At 47.3% G+C, this 19,426-nt stretch overlaps 1 protein-coding gene across 1 annotated transcript; it reads left to right on the forward strand.

Annotated features, from left to right (window-relative positions):
- Positions 1–247: 247 nt before the first annotated feature.
- On the forward strand, positions 248–19,074 carry LOC142803216 (uncharacterized). Its single transcript, XM_075888311.1, has 6 exons — positions 248–408; positions 2,326–2,447; positions 4,247–4,504; positions 12,648–12,908; positions 16,297–16,856; positions 18,907–19,074. Exons 1-6 carry the CDS (start codon positions 248–250, stop codon positions 19,072–19,074), a joined length of 1,530 nt encoding a protein of 509 aa, XP_075744426.1.
- Positions 19,075–19,426: the final 352 nt, after the last annotated feature.

Raw genomic sequence — 19,426 nt, forward strand, 5'->3', positions numbered from 1 at the left:
TTTGTAGTACCCCGTTCGACGCGATGGTACAGCCAGCAGTCGACCAGCAGTGCTTCGGCGACCGCTACGACTCATCTCGCGGGTGTTTTGAACTCGCCACCAGACAGTTCTCACGCGTACCAGGCATCACCAGGAGATCGATGTCTCATGAATGGCTGTTCTGTTGACACGAGTTCTATAGGAGTACGAACAGAGGTGCCAGAAGGAAGCGACGACTTTTTCAACAGCGCGCATGGCGTAGGCAACAATGCATACAAAAGCCCCGAAGAATGCCCTGACAACGAAAGCAATCATTCAGAAAATGACCGTGAAGACGGTGACACTCGACGTTTCCGAGATACAGATCAAGACCCAAGCTCCCGAACCGAAGAAGGTAGTGGTGACTATTTTTGTGGAGACGGCGCTTCTGTAAATCGAGACCAAATCCTTGGAGCCGAAGGAGACATTTCTGGCGACCGTAGTTCAGTGCCCTCGTTCGACGAATCAGAATTGCTTGCCAGATGCGTCGCGAATTTTGGAACAAAAACACTTCCGGGATCAGCAACCACAATTGCAGTCGCTATTGTTCTAATAATGTCGTTCACAGCGGCTCACAGCCTTTCCTGGTCTGCTGTGGACGACTCGTTGAAACTTGTGGAAATCTTGTTCGGTTTCGAAAAGTGCGGCCTGCCGCAGTCGAAATACCTACTGAGGAAATTGTGGTCCGCGAAATGCGATTCCGTCAGCAAATACTATTATTGCTGTAGTCAGTGTGGCAAGCTGCTCGACATTTCTAGCGACAAAATCCACCTGACTTGCAATGTCTGCCGGAGTACTGTGAAGGTGTTGGACGTAAAAAGCGGGGGCACATTTTTTTACATTCTGAATGTTGGAATGCAACTTTCCAGCGCTATAGAAAGTCTCTCTGGTGTTTTGTTTGAGAACCTCAGCAAGTTGAAGCAGCAGGCAGAAGTCGGGTGCCACTTGATTCGTGACATCACTAGTGGCATGATGCACCGCACTTTGCGAGAAAAGGGTGTGTTAAAGTGGGGCGATTTGACTATTATACCCCTGTCACACGGGCACTTAGATATCTTTCAAGTAAGTGGTCTTTTTCCGAAAAGGAGTTCCTGACAGCAGACACACGGCACAGCGCGAACACCTTTTCAGAAGCGGTCTTCTTCGTAAGCGGAGTTTATCGATATCTTTTACGGCTCCGAATGAGTAGCCTTGAAACCAGTGGGCGCCAGCAATTTTCGGGTGGTGGGAAAAAAGAGCGAACGCCTATTTTTCTGTCACCAAAACTCTGTAAAAACAAATTTCATATCCTGCAGAAGATGTACTGAACTCTTTTAATGGTTATTTCCTTTTCTACTCTCGTAAGCAGCTACAACGCGTCGGCAATATCATGTGGTGACTCTCGGTCTCGCGCCGCGAGACCGAGCGTCACCACGTGCAAAATGCACAAGCGAGGAAAGCGTGGCAGTCGTGTGTTTGCCCGTCATTCATGTGGTCCAAGTCTGAGCGTCTATGGCCACCTCCGCAGATCAAGCAGCCGGTGCCCCACGGAAAAGGCAGCGTCTGCAATGGTCGGAAGCAGACACGTTATCCTCTCCTTGGCGGCTTTGCAGCGTCTGCCTCGCTTTCCAGAACGAGAAGGCAGGCCGTGAGGCTTGCGATCCTCGCTTTTTCTCCCGTACGGTCGCCCATAACAAGTCAAGAGCAGTCGAGAACAGCGAAAAACAATTACGGTAAATAAAAGCCCAGTGGTGCCAGACGGACTTGTGCACGTCGCTAGTTATGGAAATGCTTCCTTAACTAGTGCAACAAACTTTCACATTGGTGTTTTTTCATGTGTTATTCTTAAATTTATTTGAAGAAACGAGCAGTGCAACAAGTCTTTAATTTGTACATCGTGATACATCCTTTAATTTTCATTGCTTCTCTTTTTACTGCTAGCGCCACGCTTTCGCTAGCGTCTTTGAACGAAAACACTAAAAGGAGATCGTTGCTGCCGTGTGTCTGCGCCGCAAACACCTCTTTGTTAAAAGTCTTTCAACTTCGTAAAAGACCGCTTACTTAAAAGACTTTTTGCGTGCCCGTGTGACACAGGTATTACCTTGAACACGAATGACAGCCCTTTATACAAATCATCTAATTCCTCAATATGGCCCATACAAATGATAATAAACTTCCTGTGCCCTACAGATATAAGATTGTTATTCTTGGAGGCTTATGGTACGGACAAAAACACCCCAACATGCTGGTCTTTCTGGAGAAGTTTGTTGAATGCTTGTGTAGGACTGGCGAACTTATTTGGAAATGCTCTTCAACTGTTGTTCACAGCAAGATTTACACCATCTGTGTCTGTGTTGATGCACCGGCGAGGGCAGCAGTTGGAAACCAAGTTCAGTTCAACGGCTTTTTTGGCTGCCCGTGGTGCCTGGCTTGTGGAGAAAGCCAAGAGGGTAAGTGCACGAAAATTCATAAAACAGAGTGCCTAAACAAGCTTTCATAATGCTTGAGCATCATCAGTAGTCTTTTTTTCAGGCAATTCGAGAATGCCCAATAGTTGTGTATGAGGAAATGTGTTTGTGTGGCATAAGTAGACTTTGCAGTTGCTCACTGCTTGTTCAGTGTGTGGGAGTGCAAAAAAGAAACAACATGTTGCCATTTAGTGAATATTCTTACAAATGCATCTACATGTGTCTTCTCTGTGCGCAAAATTTGAAAAAAATAATTCAGTCAGCGTAGGTACTACCGAAAGAATGTGTGTCGAATATGGCATTTGAGCAGTATGTGCTCATTGTGCCGATATTGTCAAAACGCATTGTGAGCAATATGAGTTGAAATACCAAATCGATGTTTAGTCAACGACAGAGGCGTAGCCAGGAATTTCTTGGAAGGAGGGAAGGTAGTAAAGTCACATTTTTGAAATGGCCATTTTTTTTGTTTTGTGCCACAACAAAATAAAATTTCACGGGTGGTGCACAGGTTAGGTGCTCCACTCTCTAGCTTGTACAGAGGTGAATGTGACGTGTGGAAGCGCAATAATATTAACAGTAAATATAACAGTATTTAACATCCTAAAAACCATATGAAAATGAGGGATGCCGTGATGGAGGGCTGTGAAAATTTCAACCATTTTATGTTCCTCTAACCTGCACTGGGAACACACAGGCCCCTACCATTTTGCATCCTTAGAAATGCAACCACTGCAGTTGAGATCAAACCCGTGACACTATGGCGTTGCTAAAGATATCGTTTCTCTCTGTAGAGCAGTCAATTTCATGAACAATTGCGCACTCACCAACTGCATTTAAAAAGTAATTTTAGTGTTTCATCTCATATTGTTTATGACAGTACATATATCTACGGTATTATGGTCACCTTTGCGTGAACACTTCACAACACCATCGGCATCTGTAAAATCCAACACCTGCTGTTAAAACCAACAAAGAGTGGTAGATGGTCATCATTTGTTGCTTCTAGTGGGGATGAAAGCTAACTGTCTAGATTAGGTATCTCATTTTAATAAATTGAAACTGTACCCTCTCACATTCTCAACAGAACCTCGCCTTTGCTCATTGAGTGTTCATGAACCTTTATTCCAAATGCATCCGTTAATTTCATTGACTGATCCTGGACGTTATCTAGAAAGCTGACTTGAATCCTCCTTTTTTTTTATCCCGGCTGTGGCAGCTGCGTTTCCGATGGAGGCGGAAATGTTGTAGGCCCGTGTGCTCAGATTTGGGTGCACGTTAAAGAGCCCCTGATGGTCGAAATTTCCGGAGCCTTTCACTACGGTGTCTCTCATAATCATTTGGTGGTTCGGGACATTAAACACCACATATAATTCAACTTGAATCTTTTTGTTTTAATCCATGCCATATAGCAAACGGGTGAAAAAAACAAAAGAAAAATGATACTTCAGAACCACTCAGCTGGTTCAACAGTGGCACACATAAACACTTGACAGTGGAAATCACAGATACTATCGAAGGTGAACACAGAAATTCACGACTGAATACACTGCAATATGCTGCACCTTCCAAACTTTGCTTGATTTCAAAAGTGCTGGCACGGTACAGGTTCAAAGGTAAACGTGTGAAGGCAGTGTGCTTGTCATGGAAGTTGTTAGGGCGTACCCACTTTCCCATGAACAAGTAGCTTGTGCGCCTTTTTGGTGGTGCTTGCGTCCTTAAGGAATCTCTATAGCATTTACCCAGTGAAATACTTATCTTGTTTCTGCTTTATTTCACTGCAGGGCGCCTAATATACTTGAATGCAGAATCTGATGTGGAGAGGACACCAACAGGCATCCGAAGAGACAGGACCCTGGCATCTAGACTAATGACCCCTGTCAATGGCTTGAAAGGGGTGTCACCACTGGTGAAACTCCCAAACTTTGACCTTGTGTGGGGCTATACAGTGGAGTATATGCATAGTGTTCTGATGGGCGTAACAAGGCAGTTTGCTGAGTATTGGTTCGACTCGTCAAACAGCAATGAGCCATACTACATGGGTGAGTGCACCATACAGCTCATGGTTGAAGTATTACGGATAAATATTTTAGAACAGTGCATATGGCCCACTTTTGTATTGCTGCCAAATTTTTGACATACATGTGTTTGTATGAAGCCGTCTCATGTACACTTTGGCATCTTCCCCTATTTGAAGGTTTGCTTGCTTGAACGGGCGATACTTTTTTTTTCTCGAAAGCTTCTTCTGGAAAATGATGGAAATCGGTATCAGAAAAGCCTGGCATTTGACCAATGTAGAAAATACTGTAGTGAACAATGGCACGTAGTCTATGGATAAATCAATCTAGGTCCACGAAACCAGCCAAGGCTTTTTGCAAAGTGCCCCTTCAAGTGTTCAAATGTAAACAGCACATTGTTTTCTCAAACAAGAATACTAATGCCACCTAGCGTAATGTCTAGCTGTAACAGGAATGTTGTTTTGGGGATTTCACATGCCAGAATCACCATATGGTTATCAAGCACACCATATGATTATCAAGCATAGTTGAGGTTTCTGGAAATTTTTACTACCTGGAGCTCTTAAAGGAGCACTGACATCAAGTTTACTCATGTCCAGATTTCCGCGTCAACGAGTAGCTATCGTCCCTTTAGTAGCTATTCGCGACCTAAAACGCATCTGAGGTACGAATGAATATCTGTAATATAGATTTATATATCTGCTATCGATTGAGGTTCAAAATGAGTCGAAAGCCGTCAAATTGTAGTGCTGTCAGCGCTACCTCGCGGCCACACCTAGGCCGCTGCATAGCTGATGTTGCTTTCACAAAAAATGGTGACGTCACGCACACTGGCGTTTCGTCTGCTAGGAGCGCACGTGCAGTCAGTTCAGCTGTGTCTCTGATTATGTAGACTAAAGCCTCTCCATGCATTTTTGGCCGGCTAGCTTAAGCAGTGCCAACTCGTTCTTCCCCTCTTCCTTTAGCCCCGGCCCTCACAAGGAGCCTCATACTGCCAGTGAAACCCACCTTATTCACCAACACAGAATTTACCCTGGAGCAGCTCGGCGCAAAGTGAAGCGAGCAAATGTGGCTATTCTTAGGCGTCTAGTCTCTCTGTCCATCAGCGCATCAACTCACTGGCTATGTTGAGGTTCGTGGCTTGGAAAGGCATGAAACGCCACGCTATTTCCTCTTTTTCCACGCCTCGACGTGCCGGTTGTCACTGCGCAGCAGTTCCTCGACATTGTGGCACGTATTGTCACTTTGAATGATAGTACTCATGCTGCGGAACACATGCCAAATCAGTCGATGCAACACGATGAATTGCACGCACGCTTCAACACAGCAAGGAGACCCAATAGTGAGAGCATGGCTGGGAGTCGGCTCCAAACACACTGAGATCGTCGACGTCATTGTTACTAGCGTATCGTCACTCAGGGTGATATTTGTTAAATGTATCACACCGAACACGCACCTCTTGTGTTGATGTCGCAGGGCAGTATATTTCCACTTTTCTCTCCTTAGCTTCTCTACGCTGTTTGACATCGAATTAAAATAACTTCCTCGCATTCCATGCCATTCAAATTTGGCCAAAAAAGCCTACTCATACCAAGCGATCAAATCATGGGCATATTGTCACGGGGTCGTGACGTGGCCGAAGACAGGAGACTTCTTGTTGGGATTTAACTGTTTATTTGGGCAAACCTGTGCCCGGTAAACAGAAAGTCCAATTACAGCAGCAGTCTCGCACAGATAGCAGTCTCAGACTGATAGCGGCGAACGAAGCGTCGGCCTTCGATCAACAACTGGCAAGCGGCGAAGCGCGTCGGCATTTATACTGCCGCCGTCGAATGTTCTAGCGCTGCCGCTGGCGGCGGCGTACGTTCCAGAACAATCTGTACCATTCGCACAGTGGGCGTGATCTTATCGAAATGATCTACTACAGTACGGAACCCTCTCGAAAACTGCAGGCGCGGTTTGCGCTGAGAATCGTGTGGTGTTTTGGGACGATAACAAAAGTTTGGGAAATGGAACGTGGCATTGCCCCCCTCTGAAAAAGGCATCGTCTCGATGCTTTAACTAAAGATGAAGGTACAATAATAATGCAAGAAGGTAAAATGAATAAATTACAATACAACAATAATACAAAAAAGCACTGTTTCAGTTTGTTAACGCGCATGAAACGGCTTTAGGCGTGCGACATGGACGACTTCAGGTCGCGATCAGCGTCGTTGAGAGTTCGTGATGCCGTCGGGGACAACCTCGTAATCAAGTGGGCCGAGACGTCGAACCACCCTGTACGGTCCGATGTACCGTCGCAGAAGCTTTTCACTTAGTCCACGTCGGCGTATCGGCGTCCACACCCAAACACGTTCACCGGGCTGGTATTCCACGAAGCGTCGTCGAAGGTTGTAACGGTGGCTGTCGGTCGTCTGTTGATTCTTGATACGGAGCCGCGCAAGTTGTCGGGCTTCTTCGGCGCGATGAAGGTACTCGCTCACATCGAGGTTTTCTTCGTCGGTGACGTTGGGCAACATGGCATCGAGCGTTGTGGCCGGGCTCCTTCCGTAGACCAATTTGTATGGAGATATCTGCGTTGTCTCCTGCACCGCCGTGTTGTATGCGAAGGTCACATACGGAAGAATGGCGTCCCACGTCTTGTGTTCAACATCGACGTACGTTGACAGCATGTCGGCGATCGTCTTGTTAAGCCGCTCGGTGAGCCCCGCCACGGTGGTCTAGTGGCTAAGGTACTCGGCTGCTGACCCGCAGGTCGCGGGATCAAATCCCGGCTGTGGCGGCTGCATTTCCGATGGAGGCGGAAATGTTGTAGGCCCGTGTACTCAGATTTGGGTGCACGTTAAAGAACCCCAGTTGGTCGAAATTTCCGGAGCCCTCCACTACGGCGTCTCTCATAATCATATAGTGGTTTTGGGACGTTAAACTCCACAAATCAATCAAAGCCGCTCGGTGAGGCCGTTGGTCTGTGGGTGGTACGCTGTCGTCCGGCGGTGGTTTGTTTGGCTGTATGCCAAGATCGCTTGAGTTAAGTCGGCAGTGAATGCCGTTCCTCTGTCGGTGATAAGGACCTCCGGGGCGCCGTGACGTAGGACGATATTTTCGACGAAGAACTTAGCTACCTCGGATGCACTGCCTTTTGGCAGGGCATTTGTCTCGGCGTAGCGGGTGAGGTAGTCGGTAGCTACCACGATCCACTTGTTTCCGAAAGCCGACGTCAAGAACGGCCCCAGTAGGTCCATACCAATCTGCTGGAAAGGTCGGCAAGGTGAATCAATTGGCTGCAGAAGTCCCGCTGGCCTTGTCGGCGGTGTCTTGCGTCGCTGACAGTCCCGGCATGTCCTCACATAACGAGTGACGTCAGTGGTAAGACGCGGCTAGTAGTACCTTTCTTGTATACTCGCGAGCGTGCGAGAAACACCGAGGTGCCCTGCCGTCGGATCGTCGTGCAGGGCCTGCAGGAGTTCTGGTCGCAGAGCTGAAGGCACCACAAGGAGGTACTTATCCCGAAGCGGTGAAAAGTTTTTCTTTTGTAGAAGACCGTTTCGTAGAAAAAACGACGCAAGTGCGCGCTTGAATACCTTCGGGACTTCGGCGGTCCTGCCTTCGAGGTATTCTACTAGGGCCTTAAGTTCCGGGTCGGCCCGCTGTCGTTCAGCGATGTCATCGGTAGTTATAGTTCCAAGAAGTAGTCGTCATCCGGGTCGTCGGGTAGCGGTTGGTCGACAGGCGCACGAGAGAGACAGTCGGCATCGGAGTGTTTTTCGCCGGACTTGTAAATGACAGTAATGTCATATTCTTCAAGTCTCAGGCTCCATCGTGCGAGGCGACCTGAAGGGTCCTTCAAAGTGGCTAGCCAACACAAGGCGTGGTGGTCGCTCACAACTTTGAAGGGCCTGCCGTAGAGGTATGGGCGAAATTTTGACGTAGCCCAGATGATGGCGAGGCACTCCTTTTCTGTTGTGGAATAATTTGCTTCTGCTTTGGATAGCGATCGGCTGGCGTAACTAATAACCCTTTCAAGTCCGTCAGCCCTCTGCACAAGAACGGTGCCAAGACCTACGCTGCTTGTGTCAGTATGTATTTCTGCCTCGGCGAATTCGTCGAAATGGGAAAGTAACGGAGGCGTCTGGAGGCGATGTTTAAGCTCCTGGAAAGCGTGTTCCTGTGGCGTTTCCCACTTGAACTCCACGTCGGCCTTGGTAAGGTTAGTGAGAGGATCGGCGATGCGGGCGAAGTTTTTCACAAACCACCTATAATAGGCGCACAGGCCCAGAAATTGGCGCACGGCTTTCTTGTCAGTGGGCGGCGGGAAGTCGACGATGGCGGCTGTTTTCCGTGGATCAGGACGAACTCCAGATTGCTGATAACGTGCCCCAGAAACAAGAGCTCTTCATACACAAATCTGCACTTTTCTGGCTTCAGTGTGAGTCCGGAAGTCTTGATGGTTTGAAGTACAGCTTCAAGGCGCCGAAGATGCTCGTCGAAACTCGAGGAAAACACGACCACGTCGTTCAAGTACACAAGGCAAGTCTGCCACTTCAATCCTGCCAGTACTGTATCCATAACGCGTTGAAAAGTTGCAGGCGCTGAGCAAAGGCCGAAGGGCATCACCTTAAACTCGAAGAGGCCGTCCGGTGTTATAAACGCCATCTTCTCTCGGTCTCTTTCGTCGACTTTGATTTGCCAATAGCCAGTCTTGAGGTCCATTGACGAAAAGTACTTGGCGTTATGGAGCCGATCAAGTGCGTCGTCTATTCGTGGGAGAGGATACACGTCCTTTCTTGTGATTTTGTTCAGGCAGCGATAATCGACGCAGAAGCGTAGGGTCCCATCCTTCTTCTTCACTAACACCACGGGGGATGCCCATGGGCTCTTGGACGGCTGGATAATGTCATCCCGCAGCATTTCAACAACTTGTCTCTTCATGGCCTCACGTTCTTGCGTCGAAACCCTGTACGGACTCTGACGGAGTGGTCTGGCATTTTCTTCGGTTATGATGCGATGTTTCGTGATTGGGGTCTGCCAAATTTTCGATGACGACGAAAAGCAATCTTCGTATTGCAGGAGCAGGGCCTTGAGTTGTTCTTGCTTATCGTTCGGAAGTCTGGGATTGACGTGGGAAGCTATGGGAGGGGCTTGGTTCCTTTGATCAGGTTCCGCAGAATCGGCGAGGGCGAAAACACTGGTGGCTTCGACAATTTCTTCGATGTATGCGACCGTTGTTCCTTTGTTCACATGTTTGTACTCATTGCTGAAATACGTGAGCATAATCGTTGCTTTGCCTCCCCGCAGCTCTGCAATTGCTCTTGCGACGCAGATATTTCGGGTGACCAACAGATGCTGACTGCCTTCAACGACGCCTTTGAAGTCAGGTGATTCAGGAGCGCCGACTGAAATAATCACGCTTGAGCGAGGCGGAATGGTGACTTGTTCTTCCAGCACATTCAAGGCATGGTGTCCAGACGGCGTGCGCGGCGGTAGTGCTTCTTCTGTGGATAACGTTATCGACTTTGTTTTTAGGTTGATGGCAGCACCATGGAGGCATAAGAAGTCCATGCCAAGGACGACATCTCTCGAGCAACGCTGTAGGACTATGAAGTCTGTACGATAAATACGGCCGTTAATGGTGACTCTCGCTGTGCAGATTCCTGCAGGCGTTAAGAGATGACCTCCGGCATTGCGGATTTCAGGGCCTTTCCAAGCTGTCCCAACTTTCTTTAACTTCGCGGCGAACGACCCACTGATGACAGAATAGTCGGCTCCAGTATCGACGAGAGCGGTCACACTGTGGCCGTCGATAAGAACGTTGAGGTCGCTAGTTCGCCGTCTCGCATTACAGTTAGGGCGTGGCGTCGGGTCACGGCTGCGTCAGCTTGTTCCGCTGCTTCCATGTTGCGTCGTCAGGCCACCTTCGGTAAGTGAGCTTTCGCCGTCAGGGCTTTGCCTGGTTGGCGTTGTGTTCGGAAAGCTCCGTCGCGGCGTCGTCGTCGTCGGAGGATCTTCGGTAGTTCGTCGCACAGCAAGCGCACCTCCACCGGTTGCTGCCCTTAGTTTCCCGGATACGGGCTAGGAGACCGGCCCCGCGTTGGGCCAGAGTACTGCTGGTGGTGCGGTGACGTGCGGCGGCTAAACGACGGCGAACGCGAAGGGCTTCGTGGTGTCCACCGAGTTCCTGTCAGGTAGTCGGCGATGTCACGTGGTCGTTCTCCTGGCTGTGGGCGCGGTGCATTGACGGCGAAGCCACGCAGTCCCATCTGTCGGTACTGGCAACGGTGGTATGTGTGTCCGGCCTCGCCGCAGTGGTAGCAGAGCGGGCGATGGTCAGGGGTGCGCCAGACGTCAGTCTTCCTCGGTGCACTGCGCTGGGCCGCTGGCAAACGATATGACGTCGGTGGGGGTGGTGGCGGCGGTGGCGTCTGTCGACGGAAGTGCGATGGGGCGGCGTTTTGGCGTGGACGGAGAGGAGCGTTGTGGCGCAGTGCAGCGGCGTAGCTCATTGCTTCTGGCTCAGGCAGCGGTGCGTGGGGAATTTGAAGCGATTGCCGAACTTCTTCTCGCACAATGTCGGCGATTGAATCCACTTGAGGCTGCGCCGAAGGCAACAGCTTGCGCAGCTGTTCTCGCACGATCGCTCGGATCGTTTCACGCAGGTCTCCGGAGTTACTGGCTTGAGCAGAAGCGCAGTCTGCAGTCAGGCGACGATTATACTGTCTGGTGCGCATGTCCAGGGTCTTTTCGATAGTGGTCGCTTCGGCTACAAATTCTTGGACGATTTTCGGTGGGTTTCTGATCAGCCCCACGAAGAGCTCCTGTTTGACCCCTCGCATGAGGAAACAAACTTTTTTCTCCTCAGGCATGTTTGGGTCAGCGTGACGGAATAGTCGGGTCATTTCTTCTGTGAAAATGGCGACATTTTCATTTGGTAGTTGAACCCGGGTCTCTAATAAAGCAGCGGCCCTCTCTTTTCGAGCGACGCTCGCGAACGTTTGGAGGAATGCGCCGCAGAAAACATCCCACGTTCGGAGCGTGGACTCTCAATTTTCGAGCCAGGTCCTTGCGGTGTCTTTCAAATAGAAGAACACACGACGCAGCTTTTCGTCATGGTCCCAGTGGTTGAGGGCGGCCACACGGTCGTGTGTTTCTAGCCAGGACTCCGGGTCTTCGAAGGATGACCCATGGAAAATTGGTGGTTCCCTGGGTTGATGCATGACCATCGTGGGCTGGGACGCTGCGGTTGTCATTGTCGCTGCAGTCACGGTCATGGCCTTGGTCTTCCGCGACTTGTCGTGTAGAAGCCCGTACTCCGGTGGTAGCCCTTGCTGTCGGCGGCTTGTTCGCTGCCCCTGGTTGGCGTCGGTGTCTTGTCCGTGACGTGGGCTGGGTTCACGGCTTGACGGGGGCGTCCGGTACATGAACGAAGCAGCACCTCCACCAGATGTCACGGGGTCGTGACGTGGCCGAACACAGGAGACTTCTTGTTGGGATTTAACTGTTTATTTGGGCAAACCTGTGCCCGGTAAACAGAAAGTCCAATTACAGCAGCAGTCTCGCACAGATAGCAGTCTCAGACTGATAGCGGCGAACGGAGCGTCGGCCTTCGATCAACAACTGACAAGTGGCGAAGCGCGTTGGCATTTATACTCCCGCCGTCGAATGTTCTAGCGCTACCGCTGGCGGCGGCGTACGTTGCAGAACAATCTGTACCATTCGCACAGTGGGCGTGATCTTATCGAAATGATCTACTACAGTACGGAACCCTCTCGAAAACTGCAGGCGCGGTTCGCGCTGAGAATCGTGTGGTGTTTTGACGCGATAACAAAAGCTTGGGAAATGGAACGTGGCAATATCTTGATCTTGAAGTTTGATGTCAGTGCTTCTTTAAGCATGCCCTGATATCATGCAGCACTTGCGCTTCTAGCACTTCGCCTTTGTCAAAATGATACTGCTATGCATGGGATCAAACTCATGTCTATTGGGTCAGCAAACAACACCGCGGCCACTATGTCACTGTCCGCAGCAGTAACATGAATGCATAAAGTTGCCATGTAATGATGTTTTTAGTGTTGCATAAAAAGCTTCCTTTGGAATGTTTCAGGGGACCATTAAATCATATGGAGAATTTCTTACTAGTAGTTGACTAGAACTGTTTGCTGCCCCCCTACAGGACGTCCAAGCCCATTGAGGGTGATCAACAAACGCCTGCTGAACATTCGTCCTCCACATCATTTCACCCGGCTGCCTCGCACGCTACGAGAGAGGTGCTATTGGAAGGCGCACGAGTGGCGAAACTGGCTGCTATTTTACTGTTTACCATGCTGCTACCCTGTGCTACTGCCAAGATATTTCCGCCACTTCGCCCTCCTGTCTGAGGCAATTTTTCTCTTGCTTTTGCAAGAGCTGTCATCTGACCACATTGATCGTGCAGGTAAGAACACGTTGACAACTGAAAGCACAATCACTTGCATTTTACGAAACTGTCTTCAGTTCACAGTAAAAAACAATCGTGCCATTGAAAGAATAATCAAGTTCTCAAGAAGACTGTCTTTATAAGAGGTGATTTGAAATGGCCTTTGATGTTAGTGGGAGACTCAGAGTGAAATGGGAAAGGGATTGTTTTTTTGTTGTCTGCTGAGGTTTTGAACTTTGAAGGCTAATAACATCCTTTACCGTGTTCCAATTTCAATAATTCTTTTTGTGTTCATCAGTATTCAGCACTACACAAACTTCAGTGCTGCAGAATTCAGAAAAAAAAGCGTTGCAGGCCCCTTTTAGAGGGCTCGTAAACCACCGAGTGGTAGAAATTCAATTGTGGTGGGAAAGTGTGAACGAGTGTATGACAAACACGGAGCTGTCAGAATTTTTCGACACGGTGCTGTTATAGCGGAGTTAGACGCGTTTGATTATCGCAACTGTGACGATCATTCCTTTCGTTCTCTTCTGCACTTCCCTCCATGGTATATTCTCCTAAAGCTGCTTTACCCTTTCGATGAGCACCCCTCTCTTGCTCCTCTCAATCTCGCCTGGCATATGTCAGTGCTGACGCACTGCTTGAAACACCGTCTACTTGCAGTGGCCGGGACTCCGTGAGTTGCATTGTAGCTGTGTGCTTGTCACGAACGAAATTTTCGGAAGCATAAAAAGGTTAGTTTATGGTCCCCAGATCCAGGAAAACGGCCTTTTTTGCGGCCTTACGAACGAGCTCAGAACGCGCCCCTCTGACTGCGATTCGACACTGAGGAGTAGCTGCGGTGAAGCAAAAGAAAAGCATCCAACAGCACTTGACCACCACTGAGGGAGAGGGAGAGCGAAAGCTGAGAAGACGATGTGGCGATAGGGTCAGTCGCAAGTTGCTCTCTGTGTCGAGATTTGAAATGAAATGAAATTAACAGATTTTATTTCTGGAGAGAATACAGAAAAACGAAGCGAAGCTAAAGGCCATTCGGCCTGACGTGGCTTGGCTACGCGAAAAAATTGCAGCAAGCAGTGCTACATTGAATAATAATTATCACAATACAAGGAGCAGCATAATAACAGAAACACAGAAATAGCATAAAAGCAAAAATAGGTGGCAATTAAGTACGAAAAATAGGCTGCATAGACACACAATCAGACATCGCGGCTCTTTTCATTACATATTCAAAAAAACACATACGTATTGATATATTCATATAATACACTCACATATTAATACATACATCTGCCCATATGTACGTACATACTACTGTATATACACGCGTTTTGTACCCAACGGTGAGAGCATATGTGTAACCTAGCCAGAAGTTTATTGAAAACATGATGTTTAATATACTGAATAAATGAGGAGATGTTTTATGTGATATTTGAATTGCGTTAATGAGAGGTTAAAATTTAATTGTTCACCTAAATGATTTATAAGCTGTGGGGCGCGGTATGCAATCAGGGCTCTGCCATATCCAGTCCCAGTAGCAGGAACGCGAAATTGTTGCCTACGAAGCGAGTATTTTAGTGCGCCTTCCGGTGCCGTAATAGAGTGGAGTTTATTTTTATAAATGTAAAGTAATTGGTTATATTCATACACCTGTCTTGCTTTGAGTATACCATGTTTTATGAATAATGGACCCCTAGAAATCTCCCTTGCGTTGCCATAATAATCATTGAATAGGCGGAGAACTTTTTTCCGTAATATTTCTAGTTTATTTAAATTCTTCTCATTTCTTGTGCCCCATACTAGCATACTATAATTTAAACGCGAACAAAAAAGAGCATAGTATATCTTTTTTCCAAGCCATATTGGTACTCATTCTGTATCTGTGCCACCATTACGTTCGTTCATAATTATTTATTAGTTACCAGAACAAGCCATAAGTATTTATTTCAATTAGCGTGATCGGCAGTGCTTGTTGGTGAATTGCAGCTGTCGCGCCCATATGAGTCGAGCCAGTATGAACCTTGCGTTGCGCGCACGCCTTCAAAGCATCGCCAACACGTTGGACCCATACAGGGACACGCCGTACCAGACAGCCTCCGCAGCTGATTCGTGAGTGGGGGGGGTGCATGCGCACTGGCAATACGACGAACAAAAGCAGCACAGACAGCTGCTTGCAGAATGATGGGAAGTCGTAGACTCTTGTTCGACCAATCACAGCATGTTTCGATAAGCGCATCACAGATAGTTGAACGGCGCTTACGCGGAGGCACGAAAGACCCGAAAAAAAAAAGGAAGGATTGTTTCTTTTAATTTATGGCATGCCGCCGGCTCGTAGCACTGCCACGTGTAGAATCGTTGATTGTAACGGCGTTCTGCACAAGCTGCACGTGTTTGTTTGAAATGTTTGAAAAAATATCAGAGGTGGTTTTGTGGCCTCTTCAAACGGGGATGTTGCTAGTGGAGACGAAAAAGTCAGCGTAGAAAAAAAGTGATTTCTTTATCACACTATAGACCTCATGCAAAACTACTGTGATCTGTCAGTCGTTGGGTGAATAGCCACCATGTCAGAAGCTCGGCCTGGCGTAGTACGCACAGGTTCGCATGTGTTTATGTAGACATATACGTAAGGCATATCGACGTGAGGCATGTATTGCCTAATCATCGCAATGCCCTTGTGTGCATAAGGGGGGGGGGAGTGCAAAGCCAGGCCTAACATTGATGTAATAGAGAGGGAGGGGGTCCGCGACAGGGGGGGGGGGTGCACAAAGGCAGCCCCGTAAATTGATGTATTTGGAAGGGGATGCTGCTATGAACTTTCACCCCCCCTCCTCTACTGATTGATTGATATGTGGGGTTTAACGTCCCAAAACCACTATATGATTATGAGAGACGCCGTAGTGGAGGGCTCCGGAAATTTAGACCACCTGGGGTTCTTTAACGTGCACCCAAATCTGAGCACACGGGCCTACAACATTTCCGCCTCCATCGGAAGTGCAGCCGCCGCAGCGGGATTCGAACCCGCGCCTTGTGGGTCAGCAGCCGAGTACCTTAGCCACTAGACCACCGCGGCGGGGCTCCTCTACTGAAAGTAACTCCTGTGTACACCTGTGATGCTCTACACAACATTTTGAAATTCTTGTCACCAGTGCGTGATGACGCTTAAAGGCAAACTTTGACATTTTTGCGATATTTATAGATTTCAACAAAACGCTTGCTTCGTAGTGTTCATTTTAGGCCATTCCACTTTTGAAAGTATTTAAATACAGCTTTTTAGTATGTTCATCTATTCACTGGTGGCTTATGCGCAGTAAATGTTACTTCTTTGAAACAAGAGAGGCTGCACGAAAAAGGTGTTGTAATATTTTATAGCATCGTTGAGGAAATAGTTGTTTATTGCATTTTTCAGGACGGCTTCTGACATCCTTTGTATCCCAGGCAGCCGGGCTCTATGGACAGCGAAGTATGAGCTTCAATGTGCATCAGCTTCTCCACCTGGCTGATGCTGCGAGACAGTTTGGTCCTTTGTGGGCCCATTCTGCTTTCGCATTCGAAAACAGTAATGGTTACCTCTTAAAACTTGTTAGTGCTGCAAAAGCTGTGCCTGCGCAGGTGCTGGAAAGAGTAGTGATGGCACAAGAGCTCCAGTTATTGCTTGCAGGGCTTCCATTGCCATCAAAAGTGCTCAGTTTTTGTAGTAACATGCTCGGTAACCCAATCACTGAGCATGCACGGCACATTGGAGCTGCATGGTTGTTTGGAACACTGAAACAAGTTCCTTCTCGCAGTCATCAGGAGTCTTCTTGCTTGCAGACATGGTGTGGACAAGTTCCAATTGTTCAAGAACATTTCAGAGTTTCTATTTTGGGCACAATCTTTCACAGTGCATCGTACAAAGCTGGAAAGAAAAACAGCTCTGCGTTCGAGAGCAAAACTGGAGGCTTTTATTCTATTAAAAGAATATTTGAGGTGACAGATCCAACTTGTGCTTTAAATGGTGGGACTGTTCTTCTTTGCACAAAAACAGCTGCTGGCAACAACGTTGCGGGACTCCCGCCACACATTTCCGACTGTTTTTTTTTTTCTTTAGTGTATTCGCTCCTCCCTCTAAGTATGAACGACATTGGCAAAGCATGTGTTCTGGTCTCTTTGAATGACAAAGAAGATTACATTTGTGCAGTTCCTAACATGGTGGAACGTGACTAAGGTTACATTAATTTCACAAGCAGACACAGAAGTGGTAAAGAAATACATTTCATAACCATGATATGATTATGAGGGATGCTGTAGTGGAAGGCTTTAAAAGTTTTGACTCTTCGGTGTACTTCAATGTGCACCTTAATTCAAGCAAGTGGTTCAGTAGTTTTTGCCTTTATCGAAATGCAGCCGCCGTGGGCAGCATATGATCCCGTGACCTCTTGGTCTGCAGTTGAGCATCATAACTACCAAACCTCTGTGGCAGATCAGAAACACATCCAGTTAAGGCAGGTACACATTGCTGCGAACCATATGACACAAGTAACTGAATGAGCTGCTTTTGATATGGCAGGTTCGTTCTTGTCATGAATGGTAGTATGTGAACTCATAGATTACTTTTATTTGTCTCTATATGAGCATGTTGTGGCCCAAAACGTTGAACAGCAGCTCGAACAACATCGTACATTGAGGCGTACCATATGCCTGGCGTAGGAGTGAGTGTGTTGCTCCAAACACAGTAGTCACTTCGTGGTCTTGCGAAAGGTCCTGAAAGTAATCTAAGATAGATTTGTCCACCCATGCTTGTAGGAAGTTCTGGATGGCTGAGTAAAAGTTAGTCATGCCTAGCTGGCACGTGCAAGCTGCAGTGAATTTTCAGTAAACGAACATTTTTATAACATGGAACTCAAACATTTTTTTGATTTCTTGATTAATGTTCATGAAACTTGGTGAGTTTATGTATATTTCTGTTCTTACTTCAAATATGTAAATATTTCCCTTTGTAAAGTGTACTTTTTAAAAATACAGAATATTTTGTTTGCCTTTCAAGGAGGCAGTTTTCTTTCTGAACAAAGAGTTGCAAAAGCAAATTAGCATATCACAATAATCTGTAATCAGAGCTGACTAGTTCAACATATTTGGATGTTCTAAGTTCATTAGAAGAAGACTTATATGTGTTGAACATTCGTCGATGAAATTCCAGACTGAAATTGGCTTACTGAAAAATGTTAAGCCTTCTATAACTTTCTGAAATAAATCTCTTTTTGTTGCGCTGCAATCAGATCTGATACCACATTCATGTATTATGCTAATTTGCTTTGTAGCTCTGTTAGTTTAGAAAAAAACTGTTACCCAAAACGTGAAAAAAAATATTCTGCGTTTCTTAAAAAAGTACACTTAATACAAGAGAAATAATTACATATTTGAAATAACCACACAAATTTGCATAAACTCGTCAAGTTTCATCAAACTCAATCAAGAAATAAACATCTAAGAGCAGTGTCTCCCCTAAATTAAGTTGCTGCTTAAAAGGGACAAATGCGCCTAATATGATTGGGTATGAACTCAGTTGCAACCCTGGTGATCGGTCAGTAAACTTAACTCCTAATAAATACAACATATTTTTCTTGTCCTTTCAGGGTCCGTTTAACTAGAGTTTACTGTAGTAGTTTTTTGTCGTTGGTATCCCCAATTGGTGTGTCATGCATTATGTTGACATGAAATGTGACATGCATTATGTTGACAAATTTGGTGGTGTTTTATGGTACAATGGTTATGTGCAAGCCCTTCCTTGCCAGAGTCTTCATTAGTGCTTTGCTTTCAAATCAGGGTGGTAGCCCACTTTGGGCTTTGTTTTTTTCCGACCTCTGATTTATTTTATTTAGAAATATTGTCTCTGTTCACAAAAGTAGCAGAAGTGGGTAGCAAATTTATCACGAACCATATAACCAAACAGACGCTCGGTCAGGCCATTGGTTTATTGGTGGTATGCAGTTGTAAGGTGAGGGCTTGTCTGACTCTGTCTCAGTATTGCGTGAGTCAGGTCAGCAGTAAATGCTGTTCCTCTGTTGGTGATGAGAAGCTCTGGAGCGCCATGTCAAAGGACAATGTTCTCAACGATGAACTTGGCCGAAGATTTCTGTCGGTGTCACTAAGTGACCTGCGGCTGTACGGGTTCCCGGGCCTTCTAAAGCCCCGAAACCAGTCCTAACTTCAACCTCACAGCGAACGTCCCACTGATGACGGACTAGTCGGCTCCCATGTCGACGGGAGCTCTGACGCTCTGGCCATTGATGAGGACGTCGAGGTCGCTAGTTCATTGCCTGGTGTTGAGGTTGGGTCATGGCGTCAAATCACGGCTACGATGGTTTGTGCCACTGTTTTGACGTTGCGTCATCAGATCTTCTGGCCGCGAAGTTTCGACGTCGGAACTATGTTGAGGTTGTGATGGGTTCTTGTATTTGTGTAGCGGTATTGTCGTCAGTGATGGTTCTTCACTTGTTCGTCCTGCAGCAACTGCGCCTCTATAGGTTGCTGTGCTTAGTTTTCCGAATATGAGCCAA

This window comes from Rhipicephalus microplus, chromosome 3 (genome assembly GCF_043290135.1).
Source record: "Rhipicephalus microplus isolate Deutch F79 chromosome 3, USDA_Rmic, whole genome shotgun sequence".
NCBI classification, from domain to species: domain Eukaryota; kingdom Metazoa; phylum Arthropoda; class Arachnida; order Ixodida; family Ixodidae; genus Rhipicephalus; species Rhipicephalus microplus.

Bases quoted from the DNA above. Each gene is read 5' to 3' on its own strand.
- LOC142803216 (XM_075888311.1), top strand. From the start codon at position 248: ATGCATACAAAAGCCCCGAAGAATGCCCTGACAACGAAAGCAATCATT. The intron at 4,505-12,647 runs GTGAGTGCACCA...GCCCCCCTACAG, and splicing joins CAATGAGCCATACTACATGG to GACGTCCAAGCCCATTGAGG. The intron at 12,909-16,296 runs GTAAGAACACGT...TGCATTTTTCAG, and splicing joins TGACCACATTGATCGTGCAG to GACGGCTTCTGACATCCTTT.